Here is a 21,291-nt window from a genome sequence, read left to right on the forward strand (position 1 = left end):
CCAGCATCTCTACGATCGTCTCCATGGGAGAATAGCAGCCTGCATTGCTGCGAAAGGTGGATATACACTGTACTTGTGCCGACATTGTGCATGCTCTGTTGCCTGTGTCTATGTGCCTGTGGTTCTGTCAGTGTGATCATGTGATGTATCTGACCCCAGGAATGTGTCAATAAAGTTTCCCCTTCCTGGGACAATGAATTCACGGTGTTCTTATTTCAATTTCCAGGAGTGTAGATAGTAACAATAATAAGAATAGTAATATTTTCGTGGGGCTCAGAGTCCTGATGCAAATCTTTCTATTGGAAGCCACTTCCGCGACTTGAGTGTCCCTAACCTACCACAATTACCCACCTGGGGAAAGGGAATCTAAAGTTTAGAGTGGAATTCGAACCACGTGTTGGTTCTGGCAACTCTTCGCATCTTTGAGAGGCACGCGCTTTGCCGCTTCTTTTTCCCTTCTTCTTCGTCACTGTTCCATTCATCTGGAGCGGGCGGATGTCACATGACACCTCTTCTAGTTGATTGTTGAATGTTTCACTCATTTTTTTTAATTAAAGAGGGCAGCCGATCACGCTGAGCTACCTTGCTAGTAACCGCTAGACTACCAGGCCCGTCATGTACAGTGTGCAAACTTTTAGATGGCAGACCTCTCCCTAGTTCTGAATCGCTAGAAGTCGGTAAACGTCTGGAGGCTTCGGTAGGCACGCAGTTTCGATTGCTGCCAACATTACGTAGCTGACTGTGTTGTACAAGGTAGCCATTGTCGTCTGCTTCGTTATTGTTTTGCGCTGTACTGTTCTGCGTGTTTTTATTGTGCAGTTGCGCTAAACATTATCAAAATGAGTGAAGAGGCAGTTGCTGGCCCATCTCGGGAGTCGCCAACAACCCCTACCGGTAGGCCTACTGTTAGAAGAAACCTTTCGTCTGCTTTCGTGTAAGCATGACGCGCAATTTGTAGTGCCAGCACTGCAACTGGTAGGCGTGCCTTGTGTTCCCCTCCACCCCAACGGTTTTGGATTTCTATTTTATATTTTGGTCATCATTCGTCTGATTGGTTTCGCGCGGCCCGCCACGGATTCCTCTTCCTCTCAGAGTAGCATTTGCAACCTACGTTCTCAATTATTTGCTGTATTCCAGTCCCTGTCTTCCTCTACAGTTTCTGCCCTCTACAGCTCCCTCAAGTACCATGGAAGTCATTCCCTGATGTCTTAACAGATGTCCTTTCTCCGCGTCGGTGTTTTCCACATATTCCTTTCCTCTCCGACTCTGCGCAGGACATTCTCATTCTTCACCTCATCAGTCCACCTAATTTTCAACACTCGCCTGTAGCACTACATCTCAAATGCTTCGATTCTCTTATGTTCCGGTTTTCCCACAGTCCAAGTTTCACTCAGATACAATGCTGTGCTCCAGACGTACATTCTCAGAAATTTCTTCCTCAAATTAACGCCTATGTTTGATACTAGTAGACTTCACTTGGCCGGGAATGCCCTTTTTGCCAGTGCTAATCTGCTTTTGATGTCCTCCTTGCTCCGTCCGTCATTGGTTATTTCGCTGTCTAGGTAGCAGAATTCCTTAACTTCATCTACTTCTTCACCATCAGTCCTGATGTTAAGTTTCTCGCTGCTCTCATTTCTGCTACTTCTCACTACTTTCGTCTTTCTTCGATTTACTTTCAATCCATATTCTCTATTCATCAGATTGTTCATTCCATTCAGCATACCATGTAATTCTTCACTTTCACTCAGGATACCAATGTCATCAGCGATTCGTATCATTGATACCCTTCCACTTTGTATTTTAATTCCACTCCTGAACCTTTCTTTTATTTCCGTCATTGCTTCTTCGATGTAGAGATTGAACAGTAGGGGGGAAATACTACATCCCTGTCTTACACCCATTTAAGCCGAGCACTTCGTTCTTGATAGTCCACTCCTATTATTCCTTCTTCTCTCTTATAAACGTTCTACATTATCCGTCTCTCCCTATAGCCTACTCCCATTTTTCTCAGAATTTAGAACATCTTGCACCATTTTATATTGTCCAACGCTTTTTCTATGTCGACAAATCCTAAGAACTTACCTTGAGGTTTTTTAGTCTTGCTTCCATTACCTTTTTACCTTTATCTGTTACGTGAACTTTTTCCTCTGTATTAGAGTCAATATTTCAAAATACATTGCATTGCTTTACGCTAACGAGACTTTCTCTGTCTGTTTCAGAAATGCTCTGAGGAGGCGGCATCCAAGGTACCCACCTTCGCTCGGACGGAACCACCAGATACTCAGGTAGGTACCAAAAGAAGACACATTTCAAAGAGTTCGCGTACAGCGACTAAAATATCAGTTTTACATGCATTAACTACAGTGCCGAGTATTTATTATTGAATGGCAGAGGTAGAAATCCCCGTAGTGCTCCTCTGAAGCGTTTTAAGAATCAATTAAACGTTGGAGCCTCATAAGTGAGCCACAGCAGAAGATTCTATTCGCTGGTGCAAATCTTCTTTAGCTCCTTTTATACATTTTGAGCAGGAACATCGAAGATTTGAAATGTCAGAGGTGCAAACTTCGCCATGCTTAGGTAGGCCCCGCACCCCGTATAATGTGTAATCTATGTGGCTGCATCTTTCGTGCCAGGGTTGGTCTGCGAAGCCATCAGAGGCATCTGTGCGCCTGAAGTGCGATGCAGTAAAGGAAATACGGGAGGAAAAGTGAGAACTGGGCTACGAGTATCAGTCGAAACGGTTAAACGGGTCACACAGTCCTACCTAAATGGTTCAAATGGCTCTGAGCACTATGGGACTTACCTTCTGAGGTCATTAGTCCCCTAGAACTTAGAACTACTTAAACCTCACTAACATCCATGCCCGAAGCAGGATTCGAACCTGTGACCGTCCTACTTAAAGGTTCTCTAACTAAAGGTTTCTAGGAATTTTCAGCATTTTATGTAATTACTGACCAAATTACAATGCTGTCATTATCTACTCATTAGTCCGCAGCTCGTGGTCGTGCGGTAGCGTTCTCACTTCCTGCGCACGGAATCCCGGGTTCGATTCACGGCGGGGTCAGGGATTTTCCCTGCCTTGAGATGACTGGGTGCTGTGTTCTGTTCATCATCATCATCATCATCATCATCATCATTCATCCCTATTACGGTCGGAGGAAGGCAATGGCAAACCACCTCCGCTGCGACCTTGCCTAGACCCGCACCGTTCCCTACGCTGCTCGGAGTATGGAACCTCATCATCATCATCATCATCTACTCATTAACAGGTACAATATTAGGTTAAAGGTTTAAAACATTACACTGAGGTGACAAAGTCATGGGATAGCTATATGCACATATACAGATGGCGGTGCTGGCTGGAGTGGCCGAGCGGTTCTAGACGCCTCAGTCTGGAACCGCGCGACTGCTACGGTCGCAGGTTCGAATCCTGCCTCGGGCATGGATGTGTGTGATGTCCTTGGGTTAGTTAGATTTAAGTAGTTCTAAGTTCTAGGGAACTGATGACCACAGAAGTTAAGTCCCATAGTGCTCAGAGCCATTTGAACCATTTGAACAGATGGCGGTAGTATCGTGAACACAAAGTATAAAAGGGCAGTGCATAGGCAGAGGCCAATGGATTCATGCGAAAAGGTGTCCGACGTGAGTATAGTCGCACAACGGGAATTAACAGACTTTGAACGCGGACTGATAGATAGAGACAGACGCATGGAACATTGTATTTTGGGAATCGTTAGCGATTCAGAGTGTCGAGGCACTGCCGGGAATTCCAAATTTTAGGCGTTATCTCTCACCACGGACGACCCAGTGGCCAACGGCGTTCACTGAACGACGGAGAGCAGCGGCGACTGCGTGGAGTTGTCAGTACTAACATCAAGCAACATTGCTTGAAATAAGCGCAGAAATTGATGTGGGACCTATGACGAACTTATCCGTCAGGGCAGTCCGGCGAAATCTGCTGTTAACGGGCTACGGCAGCAGGTCGCTGACGCTAGTGGCTTTGCTAATAGCACGACGTCGCCTGCAGCACCTCTGCCAGGCTCTAGAAGACTGGAGAGCCGTGGCCTGGTCAGATGATTCCGAATTTCAGGTGGTACGAAGTGATGTTAGGGTTCGAGTGTGGCTCAAACGCCACGAAGCCACAGACCCAAGTTGTCAACAAGGCCCTGTGCAAACTGATGGCGACTCCTCCATAGTGGTGTGAGCTGTGTTTACACGGAATGGATTTGATCCTCTGGTCAAACTGAATCGATCACTGATTGGATTTTTTTATTTGCTACACTTCTTGTTCCCAAATAACGATGGAATTTGTATGGATGACAATGCGCCGTGTCACCAAGCCACAATTGTTCGTGACTGGTTTGAAGAACTCTCTTGGCAGTTCGAGCGAACGATTTGGCCTTCCAGATCGCCCTACACGTGGCCCATCGAGCATTTGTGACAAATAAATGAAAGGACAGTTTGTGCACAAAATTCAACAGCGGCAACATTTTCGCAATTATGGACGGCTGTAGAGGCACCATGGTTCGATATTTCTGCTGGTGACTCCCAACGAGTTGTTGAGACCACGCCACGTCGAGTTGCTGCGCTACACCGGGCAAAAGGAGGTTCGACACGATATTAGGAGATATCCCATGACTTCTGACATCATAGTGAAAGTCAAGTACTCCAGTTACAAACTACGTATATTTTTGCTTGGGCGGTGTAAGCCATAGCGCGCAAATTATGCAGACTATTTTCACCCTGTATTTGAGGACGAGAGCACCTACCGAATTCCAACAAACGTTACACATTATTTCAAACACATTCGAAACTTTTTCTCAGCGACACGCCCCACAAAATAATGAAAAGGAAAAAAATGTTGATCGCTTACTACGTTACTGGCCATTAAAATTGCTACACCAGGAAGAAATGCAGATGATAAACGGGTATTCATTGGGCAAAATTATTAAACTAGAACTGGCATGTGATTACATTTTCACGCAATTTGGGTGCATAGACCCTGAGAAATTAGTACCCAGAACAACCACCTCTGGCCGTAATAACGGCCTTGATACACCTGGGCACTGAGTCAAACAGAGCTTGGGTGGCCTGTACCGGTACAGCTGCCATTGCAGCTTCAACACGATACCACAGTTCATCAAGAGTAGTGACTGGCGTATTGTGACGAGCCAGTTGCTCGGCCACCATTGACCAGTCGTTTTCAATTGGTGAGAGATCTGGAGCATGTGCTGGCCAGGGCAGCAGTTGAACGTTTTCTGTATCCAGAAAGGCCCGTACAGGACGTGCAATATGCGGTCGTGCATTATCCTGCTCAAATGTAGGGTTTCGCAGGGATCGAATGAAGCGTAGAGCCACGCGTCGTAACACATCTGAAATGTAACGTCCACTGTTCAAAGTGCCGTCAGTGCGAACAGGAGGTGACCGTTACGTGTAATCAATGGCACCCCTTACCATCACGCCGGGTGATACGCCAGTATGGCGATGACGAATACACACTTCCAATGTGCGTTCACCGCGATGTCGCCAAACACGGATGCGACCATCATGATGCTGTAAACAGTACCTGGTTCATCCGAAAAAATGACGTTTTGTCATTCGTGCACCCAGGTTCGTCGTTGAGTACACCATGGCAGGCACTCCTGTTTGTGATGCAGCGTCAAGGGTAACCGCAGCCATGGTCTCCGAGCTGATAGTCTATGCTGCTGCAAACGTCATCGAACTGTTCGTGCATATGGTTGTTGTCTTGAAAACGTCCTCATCTGTTGACTCAGGGATCGAGACGTGGCTGTACGATACGTTGCATCCATGTGGACAAGATGCCTGTCATCTCGACTGCTAGTGATACGAGGCCGTTGGGATCCAGCACGGCGTTCCGTATTACCCTCCTGAACACACCGATTCCACATTCTGGCAACAGTCATTGGATCTCGATCAACAAGTGCAGCAATGGCGCGATACGATAAACCGCAATCGCAATAGGCTACAATCCGACCTTTCTCAAAGTCGGAAACGTGATGGTACGCATTTCTCCTCCTTACACGAGGCATCACAACAACTTTTCACCAGGTAACGCCGGTAAACTGCTGTTTGTGTACGAGAAATCGGTTGGCAACTTTCCTCATGTCAGCATGTTGTAGGTGTCGCCACCGGCGCCAACCTTGTGTGAATGCTCTGAAAAGCTAATCATTTGTATATCACAGCATCTTCTTCCTGTCGGTTAAATTTCGCGTCTGTAGCACGTCATCTTTGTGGTGTAACAATTTTAATGGCCAGTAGTGTATATTTTCGCTCTTCATGCAGAAAAACTTCATCACCAGGCAAAACATTTAATTTATTTCTTGTTTATTCTATTCGCAATAAGTTTTGCAGTTTTTACATATGCCACTGAATGAATGCAGGCCAAATTATGTCATTGCATGACACATGGTTAAGGAGATATGTTATCATAAGAATTCGATTTTTTTAATAAATCTGGGGGGGGGGGGAGTTTTTGCTGGTAGTGGAAGAAATAAGCTCAGCTCCATGACCCATAGACAGATCCTCTAATTGGTAGCCCAGATGACAAGATAAAACATGCACATCGTTTGTTTGTTCTTGCTGCCATTATCGACGCCTCTCTGTTTACGTCAGGTACGAGCTTGTGGCAAGAGCTGGACAACGTGAAATTTGTACTGACTGTGCTAAGTAAGCTGCCCCAAAATAAATCATCGGAACACATTTACGATTAGCATGGTTTGTACCTTTTTCTTTTCGAAAACCAATTTCTCAACATTATTTTGACCACATGAAATCACAATGGGCAGCCACCAGTGTAATGGAAGTAAGAGTAAGCCTGCATGAGATTTAATTTTTATTGGTCCTAGAAATCGTGCTGTGTTAGTACACATAGATATAGGACAAGTCACAGGAAACCCACTGGAGAAACACACATTCATTTTTGGGGCATTCAGGTATATAAGATATACACGCTGTTCATAAATAGTCATCAGTTTATTAAGTGTATGTTTCTACATAAAGCCATCAGATACATATTATTATGTGATACACGTATAAACTAATCGCATTAGGTTGTCGTATTTGCAAATAAATCATAACGAAGAACCAGCATAATGACTGAGGCTTCCGTGGCTACTTGTTAACAAACTGGCTGTTGGCTTCTGTCCTGGGTTCTTCGACTGATGTTTGATGACTTTTTCTTTTATGTTTCCCTCAACCCACCATCAGAAATGGAGGGTGAAACTTTGACCAGTGCCACATTGACTGATGGACCCGAAACAAAAGCCAACAGGTAGTGTGTCAAAAAACCATCAGTTGCTCCTACCAAATGAGACAAATAAATCAGGGGAACTTAGAAATACGAAGGTGGTTTGATAAGTTCGGTAAATTTCCATGAAAGAGTGGAACATTTTTGTTGCGCCTTCGTGGTTGATAAGCTTGATTATTCTAAGGATCGTGTAAAGAATTTCAACAATGAACAGCTCATTGTTGACAGCCGTCTGATTGATCAGAGTGCCGACTGCGATAAAAAAATGGTGAAACCCGAGTTTGCTACTGTTGCTAAAAATTTTCATTTGAAGTGTTGGACTACCGCACACATAAAAACAGAATTGGATGAAGTTCACGCGGACTCTGCACTATCACCCTGCATTCAGTTTTGGATTAATAAATTTAACTGTGGTCGGACATGCACCGAAGACGAAACGTGCTCCAGCCGTCCAGTTAAGGTCACCTCAAAGTGAACCATTGACAAAATCCATTATATGGTAATGCCGGACCGCTGAGTAAAAATACCTCAGATTGATGAGACTATAGGCATCTTAACCGACAGAGTGCATAAAATCCTGCACGGAAAATTGGCTATGAAGAAGCTACGTGCAAGCTGGATGCCATGATTGCTCATAGTCGACCAAAAGCGTATCCGGCACGCCATTTCAAAACAATATCTGGTGATGTTTAATCGCAATCCGCAAGATTTTTTGCCCCGATTTGCGACTTGATGAAATCTGGGTCCATTATTACACAATAGAGTCAAAACGGGAGTCAAAACAATGGACAAAGGCTGGTGGAAGTACACAGAAGAAGGCAAAAATCATTTAGTCAGCTGGTTAGTTGATGGCCACTGTTTTTTGGGAATCCACAGGAATAATACTCATAGTTACCTGGAAAAAGGCGGAACTATAAATAGGCCCTATTATACTTCATCGTTGGATCGTCTGAAACGTGCGTTGGGTAAAAAAAAAAAAAAAAAGTGCTCTTTCACCATGGTAATGCAGCATCCCATACATTAGCGACAACAATGGCGAAAGTGCTTGAAATTTACTATGAAATGGTTGCTCATCCACCTCATTCACCAGACTTCTCCCTGTTCCCTAACTTGAAACTTTGGCTTGGTTGAAAGAAATTTTCATCAAAAATGAGGAAGTGATAGTTGCAGTCATTGTGTATTGTGCAGAGTTTGACAGAAACTATTTTTCCAATGGGATGAAAAAGGTGGAGGATTACTGGATCGTCAAAGAAGACTTTGTCTAGAAGTAGGGTGAGCTGTTTATGAAACAAATAGTTTTTCTTTAATTTTTACTTGCATTTTATTTGTCAAACCACCCTCGTAAATGATAACACATATTTTAGGTTATATTAAACAAAGCTATTTTAGACTAGCACTCATAAAACACCTCTACAGAATAAAAACAGCGTTTCTGTAGCACTGAATTTATTTAGGATCTGAATCCTTTCTGATAGGATTTCAAATCTTTCAGGTAGTTTCTTTTACAGAATTACCCCCTTATACTATACACTATTGTGCCCTTTACTTTGCTGTTGATCAACTATAAAAATGTCATGCGAATGCTAAGTTTAATTACGGCCAGCAGCTTTATTTTTTGTAAATATATGCACATTTTCATGAAAAAAAAAACACACTTTCATCAATATAGATACAAGGCACAAAGCAAATTCAGTCAAGTTCAGTTGAGCACGCTGTTCTCCAGTCAAGAATGGGGCAATGTGGTTTGTGATCAGTGTTGAGTCTGTCAACATGCCTCAAAGGGTTATTTCTATCTTATACCATGTACCGACTGTCATTTCGTGGTGAGACAAGAATGGCTGTCAGCACGTGTCATTACTCGTTAGATTAGCGAACACCACAGTGACATCATTTGAGCATTCAGCTGCTTATGTGATAAGCAAAATATCATAGATCTGTCTTGTAGAATTCACCAGTTCTCAATGACAGCAGCTGATGACGCTGCCTCAACGTTACAGCTAATAGGTAGGCTTACCCTGAGGATAATGCGACAGAAGTGCACTCTGCATTTTTGTAAACAAGCGAGAAGGCCGAGTTGACCTAACCAGTAAGCACCCATCTCTGGGTAGTCAATTTAGCCACTGTGTGACCATATGTAAAACAGAATCCCCCAGACCTGTGGCATGCAAAGATGGTCAATCAGGAAACACCTGGAATGGGATGAGATCAGTAGTGTGCATTTCTCTGTGAAATGAGTGCAGGATTTGTCTGATGACTAGAGCAGTATCAGGACTGGGTCCTCCAGCCTATTGTGTGGCACTACAATCGGCATTTTGCCTATGTGTTCTTTTTTAAAAGACTGTAATGTACAAGCACATTTCACCTCGCTTGTTGACATATTTGTACAGAATCAACCAAATGGAATAGCCTGTGATATCTCCTGACTTGAACCTGGCTGAGCGTGCTTGAGACCGTTTAGAACACATTCTGCATCATCACAGGCACCTTCCTCAGGGGGGTCTCTGTTGAAGAGTGGGATGGGTTGGATGGCAATGTCTTGGCACTAACCCACTGGCAGATTTTAATATTGCAGATATGTCTTTCGAACAAACTGTCTGTATTTTCAATTCTTCTTTCTTTTTATTTCACAATAAAGTTGTTTTAGCTAAATTTCATTCCGTAATCCCCTTGAATTTAAACCCACACACGTCAACAAGTTTATCTTTAACAGTGGCAGGTAATGTAACTAATTTAGCAAACTACCAAGTTCATTGAATGGATATAGCAGGCATAGTCTTATTATGGCACTTCAGTTCTTGCTGTAACATGAGTCGTGCAGCTTTTGTGTGTGCGGCAGACTATGTTCATTCAATAAGTAGACAGAAACCGTTCCAAAAGTTTGCTTTTTTTTTCGTGTTGAATTTCTAACATTATCTAATAGTGCTCATTTTATGATTCTTTATCACAGTCTTGTTAATAATTTGTGTTTGTATTGTAATGCAGTACATGATTACCTAATATGGTGCCCTGTAACTTCTTTACAACTATGGACTTGCACTGAGCTCTGTAATTGTGGGATGTAAAATTATATATTATCACAATTATCGAAATCAGTCATTTTTTCTTTGCCAGTGATTTATCAGTGGAGATCAACTTTATGGCCAGTGGAACACCATGAACTGGCAACCAAACATTCGAAGAGTTATTTTATGGTAGACAAGAGACAGTCAGATACGAAAATTTATTTATATGTCCTCCACAGGCAAATGCTAGCTGTTGTTGGAGACAAGGTCAAAGGCGGTCCTCATATCACTATAGCACTAAGATGGTATGTTACAGGACATAGGTTTTTCCAGTGCTTTGATGGCAGTTTTTATAGTACCGCACTAGCATAGTGTTGTCACTTTTATTTAAACTGTTGTTTTTGTACTTAGTGATGGAAATCAGATATATGTTTAACTTTACTTGTACTTAAACTGCTGTACTTATTGCTTTCTGTACAGGTTACTAAGTCTGTGATAGCATTGCTGCTTTACTTCAGTTGGAAGAAGTTTGCCATACTTGCTGATCCCCAATGGAAACGTGTGGCAGAGACGCTGGAAGCGGAGGCAAAAGAAAACAACATGACTATCACACATCATAGCACTGTATATGATCAACAAATGTGCTGTGATCAGAAACTAAGCTGTTGTTCAGCAGCGTATTGGTATAACACAGTTCATGAAACTAGGAACATAACGAGAAGTAAGTTCTCAATAACATCAAATGATGACATACCTCATTCTGTAGTGAAACATACCATCAATCAACTGAGTAGAGACAGGAACCAACTCTTTTGCAAAAGGGATTTCAGTTGATGCCTTAGTCTGACAGAAGTGTGTAGCTGACTGTTATATTAAGATCTTGTGTTATTGCATTTTTTCAAGTTTCCGTCATGTAATGCAGACCATACCAAATAAGCTTAATTGAAACAACAAATTACTGAAATCAGTCACATGTTTAATATTTTGCATAACATGTTTCAGTGGATTACACCTCCATCATTAGGTGGATTTATATCAGTTCATAATGCTTGAATGTCTTGTATGTGCCACAGACTGCTTTTTACACATGTTTATGTCACATATGCTTTCAATGAAATGTGGATTGGTATACATTCATCTGATGATTTATTTTTGTTCATTTATTCATACACTTTGTAGACAAATTTATTTGCATAGACAACAATATTCCACATTTATAATATATTCAGTGTTTACAGCTGAGATACTTAACAATGATGGAAAAAAGATATTCATAAACATTGATGATACAGACATTTATAGACTACTTATTAGTGTATAATGTAAGGTAAGATTAAAAAATCATAAAGAAACTGATTCACATAACAGAAATATATCACATGACTCCTCCAATACTACATCTTGGATTATAGATTACATGATACAATTTATGTAAAAGATGTATATTGTGTTGCTTACAATTATGCTCCATCCTCTTTGGCTACTTTCTTATTGTTCAGTGTAATTATTTATTTGCAATAATTTATACAGCATGAACTCTTTGATGGAATAAAAATTTGAAGTATATATATTTTAAGAAATGTTTTAAATTTACAAAGTTTCCTTATGTCTTCAACATATTTTTGCAGTTTATTATAAAGCTTGGCTCCTTGGTAAAAGAAAGTGGTCTGAGCAATACTTTACTTGTTTTGTTCAGGTACAGGCACCACTGTACCTGGTTTGGCAATCAATAATCTGCCAAAACACGTCATGGAAAATACAGTAACCTGCACTGTTTACAGTAATTTGTTGTCTCAATTAACTTTCATAATGCTCACAATCAGGCTTAATCTAAAAGTTTCTTTTTAAAATAACTGAGATTGTTTCTTTATTTATTGCTGAACTAATGTTGTACTTGAAATAATATATTTATTCTGATTGCAGTTTATGTGTTCCTTGGCAATCCTCTGTTGCTAGTTGAATTCATGAAAGCAATGCAACTACAAAATTTATTCGATGACGGTGAATACATGGTCATAACTGCAGACATGATGCCATACTCTGTTGAACAATCATTTAAATATGTTTGGGGTGAGCATATCTGAAGAACATTTCTTCATATGTCTTTCATAGTTGAAGAATTTATTGACTTCTTTCCTTCCGTCTGAAATTCTATACTATTAGATATAATTTTATTGAATTGTGATATATAAGTTACATTGGATTGGTTGATTGCGTTGTCCCAGCACTGCAGCTTGAGTGGTTGGCTTAGAGCTGGGAGAAAGAAGCAGCAAGTGAACAGGATAGGTATGTGACACCTGAGTTGCATTTGGCACACAGTGAAGTGAAGGAGAGGAGTGATTGGGATATAGAACAGAGGAAGAGGGGGCTTGCAGAGACAGAAGTGTGAGTGTAGATAGATGTCGTGAAGTGGTCAGCACTCCTCCATTTCGTGTGGCCCTCTTAACTCCTCTAGCCCACACCAGAGTGTGCTTATTAGTTGCAAGTACCTGGCATCTTCACTGGCTGCCTCACTCACCCAGCACTCTGCCATCCTGGATGCTCTCTTACCACACCCACCTCCTTTCTCTCCTCCTCCATTCCATATGCCAGAAGCCCTTGCCTCAGCTGAGCTGCAGTGTTAGGACAACGTAGCTGTGTTAGTTCATAATAATTAGCTTTTAAGAACAACAACATGGCAGTGTTTTCAACCATGTTTATTCACCTTCTGACTACACAGCACCTCATCTATGTAGTGAACTGTTACCTGCGTTCCTTCCATTGTACATTATCTGAACAAATGTATCATGACACCCATCTGTAATGCAGATTTGACCAATAGATATCATGAGAGGCAGACCCACCAGTACAAAAGGAGGCAGGGAGTACTGTGTTGTCATTAAAGAAACAGTCCCAGCACAGAGGGGTGGTCAGGAGCCCTCTGTGATTTTGAACATGATGTCACCCGAGTAAAAAACCATACAGGATATTTAGACCTTCTAAAGCCACCCAAATTCACTGTTGGTGATGCGATTATGGTGTGTAAGTGCAAAGGCGCAACCACAGCTAAACGAATACTGCCAAACCTCATGTACTAATGGACAGTACTGTTCAGCATTGGAGAGACTGGTTGTAAAAAGGAAGGAAGGAATCACACATGAGTTCTAAACTTCTCCAGAAGTCCAGCTAGCACAGGGAGTTAAAAAAAATAGTGATACAATGATCGAGCATCTCCTCATAAGCCGCAAATCTCTTTTGTCAATGCCATGACTGGAAATGTGTGAACTGTGCTAGACCCTATGGCAATCTGATGGAAGGATTTGGATTGGCGAATGCTTGGAGAATGTTACTTGCCATCATGTTTAGTTCCAACATTGAAGTACAGAAGAGGAGGTGTTACAATATGGGGGACAGTTTTCATGAGTAAGCTGTTTCCCCTTTATTGCACATAACAAAACACTAAATCCAGAAAGAAATGAATATGTTTTACAACATTATGTACTGTGTACAGTAGAGGAACAGTTTGGAGATGATGGTTGTTTACATCAATATGGGGGTAAAATATGAGAAAGGCAACGACTCACCTATAGCAGATCAGTGCAAGGGACTCAGAAACTTATAATCAAAAACTGCGTGCCACATTAGCTACTGAGCACTAGCTCTTTTTCTACCAAACATGCAAACATTTACACACACAAAACCCACACGGGCACTCAAACACACACTCCCATGGCCTTGGCCGTGGCCAGGGAAGTGTGCATTTGGGTGTCTGTGAGGTTGTGTGCTTTTACTAGAAAATGAGCTAGTGCTTGAAAGATAGTGTGAATGTTGTTTTCTGTTAAGTGCATCTGTGCTCCATGCATCAATATGCTGTAGGTGAGTGATTGCTGTTCCTTTATTTTAACCATTAGTCCATCCAGGAATTTCCGCAATTGTTTGTATCAGCATGACAATGCACCCTGTCATAAAGCAGTATCAGAGAAGCGACGGCGTGTTCGTAGCAACAGTCTTAAATTGACTGGCCTTCTCTAGGTTTGACCTGAACCCTATGAACCACTTTTGGGATGAGTTATAATGTCGACTTTACCCCAGACCACCTTCTCTGGTTTCAGCTATTGAGCAAGAATGGGCTGCCATTCCTCCACAGACATTCAGACACCTCACTGAAAGTGTCCCCAGCAGAGTTCAAGTCGTCATAAAGGTGAATAGTGGACATACCCGATATTAATATCCACAAATAGGTGTCTGGTACTTTTGATCAGATCATGTATGTGTTCCACCCAGGACTTTACAATATCAAATTAAACTCAAACTCTGATGTGATTACAGGGTCTCTTGGATTTGATCAGCCAGACTGTAATTTGGATAGTATTGAAAAGAGGCTAAGATCATTACTTGTAGTTGTGCTAACCCCACCTGCAGATGCTTATGAAAATTTTACAAAAGATGTGCGGACCAATAATACTAAAGAACCGTTTAACTTTCCTATGCCAGAAGTGTTTTTCAACAAAAGTTTCAAAACAGTGAGTACATGTTAATCATATATTCAGCTTCTGATTTAAATAATTTAGATTACTGAATAATATGTGCTTGTTAGACAATAACATTTCTTAACTATATTTTGAAACATGTTTCTAAAATTATTACTAATAATCTAGTGAAGTGTGATACTATATTTCTTTACACTTTGTCTCAATGTTCTTTTGTAGTATGTGTCAATATATGCAGCATATCTGTATGATGCTGTGAAGCTGTATGCAACAGCACTAGATGAAGTGCTGGATGAAAAAGCCAACTTGACAGTGGAGGCTATTGATGAAGTGGTGAAGAATGGAACATTGATTATTGAAAGGATAATAAAGAGGCAGAAGTATACGAGTAAGTGAATGTTGTATCACTAACATTAGAAAAATCAGGCAGAAAAAGACAGTCACTGCTATGTTTTTTTGAAACACTCTTCTTTGGATTTGAAATGAAATAGTATCTAGAAGGAATATTTACTTATGTGCAATTTTATACATGGCTGTCAATCAGCAGCTGTGAAGCACTTTTTAAGAATAGAAATAGTCAGTTGTCACCTGCACAAATTTTTATTAAAGTAATTTCTTGACTAGTTTTGGAAAATTAATTTACCATCCTCAAAAAATCATATAGTTAAACTCACATAAGTAAGCAATCATCAAGCAAGCTTCTTTTTATTCATAAAGAGAGACCTCCTGTTGATAAACATCTAAAATCTGGGATATACAAAATTCAGAGAGCTTATGCCCAGCCTTTTATGTAGGACAAACAGAAAGGGCATTCAAGACTTGGTTCCAGAACATTTGTTGAACAAAAATGGTAAGGTTGCTTACAAATCAATGGTTTCAGAACATCTTAAAGAATGGTTCAAATGGGTCTGACCACTATGGGACTTAACTTCTAAGGTCATCAGTCCCCTAGAACATAGAAATACTTAAATCTAACCAACCTAAGGACATCATACACACCCATGCTCGAGGCAGGATTCGAACGTGCGACCGTAGCGGTCACGCGGTTACAGACTGTAGCGCCTAGAACTGCTCGGCCACCCTGGCCGACAGAACATCTTAAAGCTGAAAAGCACTTACACCCACTGCTTTTATTACTTAATATCGAAATCTTGCACATAATGGATAAAGGGTGCAAAATGAATCTTTTAGAAGATATTGAAATTTTTGAGCATTCCTATCCAGGCCCCAAAGATCTGTTGAATGATCAGCTCTCACTTGGAAACAGTTTGTTTTTTGATTGTAATTCCTCTCTTTTTCAATGTTTTTTAACTTGCCTATTTACTTAACCAATTATTTATATCGCATATTAAAAATGACCATTTGCACCTGTCGATTCTAATGACTTGTAACCTTCCTGTTTGCTTAATGCTTTTTACTCCTGTTAAGAATGGCAATTTGCATGTGTTGTTTGTGCATTTCTTCCCTCAACATCTAGTCAAGATGTCTTGGTGCTTTTTAAAGTAATTTATTTGTTATATATTTTTTAAATATGTTTTGTCTGTGATGACTAGTTAATCACAAACCACCTATTTGTATTGTTTTCAGTGTGCCTAATACATTTTTCTGTGTTACATCATTTTATGTTACTTATGTAGATGTGCTGTGATGCAGCCAGTATTTATAAGAGCTATAGGTAGAGGCCCTAAATGGAAAGACAACTTGTAAATGTGGACTGGGACGTTGTGCTCACTGTCAAGTCGGATGTCTCAGCTGGGACAGGTCCAGTTATTAACGTCACTGAAAAATCATATCCGGGGGCTGGCCTCTACATTAAGATACTGGAAAGTTCAGTGTAGCGCCACTTCTCCATCAGCCCATGGTGCCACCATCAGCTGATTATTAAATAAACCTAATCATTGTACCCTTCCTTCAGCCCTTTTTACAAGCTATGTTATAATTGTGTAAAAATTTATATGCCTGATTAAAACTAAACTAAACTCTTCCCAAACAGGCCATGAAGGCCCAACGATACCAACCTGTCACTGTGTCATCATCAGCCCATAGGCGTCACTGGATGCAGATATGGAGGGGCATGTGATCAGCATACTGCTCTCTCGGCCATATTTCAGTTTCTGAGACCAGAGCCGCTACTTCTTGATCAAGTAGCTCCTCAGTTTGCCTCACAAGAGCTGAGTGCACCCTCTTACCAACAGTGCTCAGCAGACTGGATGGTCACCCGTCCAAGTGCCAGCCCAGCCCGACAGCACTTAACTTCGGTGATCTGGCAGGAACCAGTATTACCTCTGCGGCAAGGCCATTGGCATAGGCTTGATTAGCACATGAAATAGGATCATAATGGCGTTTCATTTCTTTAAGACTGATGTTCAGTTTCGTTCGATGTATGTTTGGATATGAGTGCCCTCATTGTGCTTAGTCTTTGTAACCTTTTAGGCACACTAGCACTCATTGCTTATTATATAAGTGAAATGTATTATGGTCACACTACTCTATTGGTGCTAATTATTATATTTCTTGTGGTTTTTTAATATTTTACTTATAATGCAACTTTTTTTTTTGGTCACCATATCTTCGCATTTGTTATGTCACTTCTAACTGCTTGACAGTACTGTGTAAAATTTTAAGGAAGGTATGTTTATAATCTGTTTCTTACTGTACACTTATTGTTATTAATCTCCTGTTAATTGTGATCCAACCCTGGTACTAACCAAATTCTTATCTTATTCCCATTTTTTGTAGAACTCTATCATCCAGAGTTTGCTTGATGTTTGATTTCTGATGTCAGTCTAACTGTGTGATTTTCTTGGGATGGCATATTAATTTGCCAAAACTAGTCAAAAAGTTAATTTAATAAAAATTTGTGCAGTTGACAACTGATTATTTCTGTTCTTAAAACTTATTTGCAAGTTAGTCAGTCTGTTGCCATATCCTAATTACTGGTTTTTGTTCATTCATTGAATGGATGAATGGTGTGCTCACACCAATACGAAGGAAACAAAAGATAAACAGTTGCTGAGTAATATAACCAAGAAAGCAGGGTAGCAGTTTTTCCCTTCTCTTTCTTAATCTTAAATTGCTGGAATCGTATTTCTCTTGATACCTTGCTATATACACTACTGAATATTTAATGACATACAATGCTATGTCTTTTGAGCTGTGAACATTGTAAACTTTTTGTAATGTATCTGCTGTTCTTTTAGAGCTCTACTGTTCTTTGTGTGTAACTGAACAACTAAAACAGTAACCAAATTTAAGGCTGCTTAATGTGTTATCAGGGATGGTTGTTTTGTAGATGATATACCCGTGGTCTAGGGGTAGCATCTTTGATTCATAATCAAAATGTCTTCGGTCCCGGGTTCGATCCCTGCCACTGCCTAAATTTTGATAAATAATCAGCATTGGCGGCCGAAGACTTCCGGCATAAGAAGTCATCCTCATTTTGCCAACGGCCTTGTCAAAGAGGGCGGAGGAGCAGATAGAGGTTCAGGGCACTCTCTTGTCCTAGGGGTGAGAAATTGCCCCTAAAGGCGGAAGAATCAGCAATGATCAGCGACATGAGGATGCAGAAGGCAATGGAAACCACTGCATTAAAGACACGTAATGTGTATCCACAGGACATGTGGCCTGTAGTTGAAGAAGTGTCATGATGATCTCTCCATTGGCAAAAGATTCAGGAATAGTCCCCCATTCGGATCTCCGGGAGGAGACTGCCAAGGGGGAGGTTACCATGAGAAAAAGATTGAATAATCAACGAAAGGATAATGTTCTACGAGTTGGGGCGTGGAATGTCAGAAGCTTGAACGTGGTAGGGAAACTAGAAAATCTGAAAAGGAAAATGCAAAGGTTCAATCTAGATATAGTAGGGGTCAGTGAAGTGAAGTGGAAGGAAGACAAGGATTTCTGGTCGGATGAGTATCGGGTAATATCAACAGCAGCAAAATGGTATAACAGGTGTAGGATTCATTATGAATAGGAAGGTAGGGCAGAGGGTGTGTTAATGTGAACAGTTCAGTAACCGGATTGTTCTAATCAGAATCGACAGCAGACCAACACCGACAACGATAGTTCAGGTATACATGCCGACGTCGCAAGCTGAAGATGAACAGATAGAGAAAGTGTATGAGGATATTGAAAGGGTAATGCAGTATGTAAAGGGGGACGAAAATCTAATAGTCATGGGCGACTGGAATGCAGTTGTGGGGGAAGGAGTAGAAGAAAAGGTTTCAGGAGAATATGGGCTTGGGACAAGGAATGAAAGAGGAGAAAGACTAATTGAGTTCTGTAACAAGTTTCAGCTAGTAATAGCGAATACCCTGTTCAAGAATCACAAGAGGAGGAGGTATACTTGGAAAAGGCCGGGAGATACGGGAAGATTTCAATTAGATTACATCATGGTCAGACAGAGATTCCGAAATCAGATACTGGATTGTAAGGCGTACCCAGGAGCAGACATAGACTCAGATCACAATATAGTAGTGATGAAGAGTAGGCTGAAGTTCAAGACATTAGTCAGGAAGAATCAATATGCTAAGAAGTGGGATACGGAAGTTCTAAGGAATGACGAGATACGTTTGAAGTTCTCTAACGCTATAGATACAGCAATAAGGAATAGCGCAGAAGGCAACACAGTTGAAGAGGAATGGACGTCTCTAAAAAGGGCCATCACAGAAGTTGGGAAGGAAAATATAGGTACAAAGAAGGTAGCTGCGAAGAAACCATGGGTAACAGAAGAAATACTTAAGTTGATTGATGAAAGGAGGAAGTACAAACATGTTCCGGGAAAATCAGGAATACAGAAATACAAGTCACTGAGGAATGAAATAAATAGGAAGTGCAGGGAAGCTAAGGCGAAATGGCTGCAGGAAAAATGTGAAGACATCGAAAAAGATATGATTGTCGGAAGGACAGACTCAGCATACAGGAAAATCAAAACAACCTTTGGTGACGTTAAAAGCAACGGTGGTAACATTAAGAGTGCAACGGGAATTCCACTGTTAATGCAGAGGAGAGAGCAGATAAGTGGAAAGAATACATTGAAAGCCTCTATGAGGGTGAAGATTTGTCTGATGTGATAGAAGAAGAAACAGGAGTCGATTTAGAAGAGATAGGGGATCCAGTATTAGAATCGGAATTTAAAAGAGCTTTGGAGGACTTACGGTCAAATAAGGCAGAAGGGATAGATAACATTCCATCAGAATTTCTAAAATCATTAGGGGAAGTGGCAACAAAACGACTATTCACGTTGGTGTGTAGAATATATGAGTCTGGCGACATACCATCTGACTTTCGGAAAAGCATCATCCACACAATTCCGAAGACGGCAAGAGCTGACAAGTGCGAGAATTATCGCACTATCAGTTTGACAGCTCACACATTGAAGCTGCTTATAAGATTAATATACAGAAGAATGGAAAAGAAAATTGAGAATGCGCTAGGTTACGATCAGTTTGGCTTTAGGAAAAGTAAAGGCACGAGAGAGGCAATTCTGACTTTACGGCTAATAATGGAAGCAAGGCTAAAGAAAAATCAAGACACGTTCATAGGATTTGTCGACCTGGAAAAAGCGTTAGACAATATACAATGGTGCAAGCTCTTCAAGATTCTGAAAAAAAGTAGGGGTAAGCTATAGGGAGAGACGGGTCATATACAATTTGTACAACAACCAAGAGGGAATAATAAGAGTGGACGATCAAGAACAAAGTGCTCGTATCAAGAATGGGAAGACAAGTCTGTAGCCTTTCAATCTGTACATCGAGGAAGCAATGATGGAAATAAAAGAAAGGTTCAGGAGTGGAATTAAAATACAAGGTGAAAGGATATCAGTGATACGATTTGCTGGTGACATTACTATCCTGAGTGAAAGTGAAGAAGAATTAAATGATCTGCTGAACGGAATGAACAGTCTAATGAGTACACAGTATGGTTTAAGAGTAAATCAGAGAAAGACGAAGGTAATGAGAAGTAGTAGAAATGAGAACAGCGAGAAACTTAACATCAGGATTGATGATCACGAAGTCAGTGAAGTTAAGGAATTCTGCTACCTAGGCAGTAAAATAACCAATGACGGACGGAGCAAGGAGGACATCAAAAGCAGACTCACTATGGCAAAAAAGGCATTTCTGGCCAAGAGAAGTCTACTAATATCAAATACCAGCCTTAATTTGAGGAAGAAATTTCTGAGGATGTGCGTCTGGAGTACAGTTGTATGGTAGCTGAAACATGGACTGTGGGAAAACAGGAACAGAAGAGAATTGAAGCATTTGAGATGTGGTGCTATAGACGAATGTTGAAAATTAGGTGGACTGGTAAGGTAAGGAATGAGGAGGTTCTACGCAGAATCGGAGAGGAAAGGAATATGTTGAAAACACTGATAAGGAGAAGGGACAGGATGATAGGACATGTGCTAAGGAGAAGGGACAGGATGATAGGACATGTGCTAAGACATGAGGGAATGACTTCCATGGTACTAGAGGGAGCTGCAGAGGGCAAAAACTGTAGAGGAAGACAGAGATTGGAATACGTCAAGCAAATAATTGAGGACGTAGGTTGCAAG

At 41.0% G+C, this 21,291-nt stretch overlaps 1 protein-coding gene across 3 annotated transcripts in view; it reads left to right on the top strand.

Moving 5' to 3' along the window:
• Positions 1-21,291, top strand: part of LOC126278983 (receptor-type guanylate cyclase Gyc76C-like) — a 638,621-nt gene that overhangs the window by 548,911 nt on the left and 68,419 nt on the right. For all 3 annotated transcript variants that reach the window (XM_049979308.1, XM_049979299.1, XM_049979290.1), the window contains exons 4-8: positions 2,220-2,285; positions 10,750-10,990; positions 12,193-12,339; positions 14,578-14,771; positions 14,958-15,126. In XM_049979308.1, coding sequence (XP_049835265.1) covers positions 2,220-2,285; positions 10,750-10,990; positions 12,193-12,339; positions 14,578-14,771; positions 14,958-15,126 — 817 coding nt within the window. The remainder of the gene's footprint in view (positions 1-2,219; positions 2,286-10,749; positions 10,991-12,192; positions 12,340-14,577; positions 14,772-14,957; positions 15,127-21,291) is intronic.

This window comes from Schistocerca gregaria, chromosome 1 (genome assembly GCF_023897955.1).
Source record: "Schistocerca gregaria isolate iqSchGreg1 chromosome 1, iqSchGreg1.2, whole genome shotgun sequence".
In the NCBI taxonomy this organism is placed as follows: Eukaryota; Metazoa; Arthropoda; class Insecta; order Orthoptera; family Acrididae; genus Schistocerca; species Schistocerca gregaria.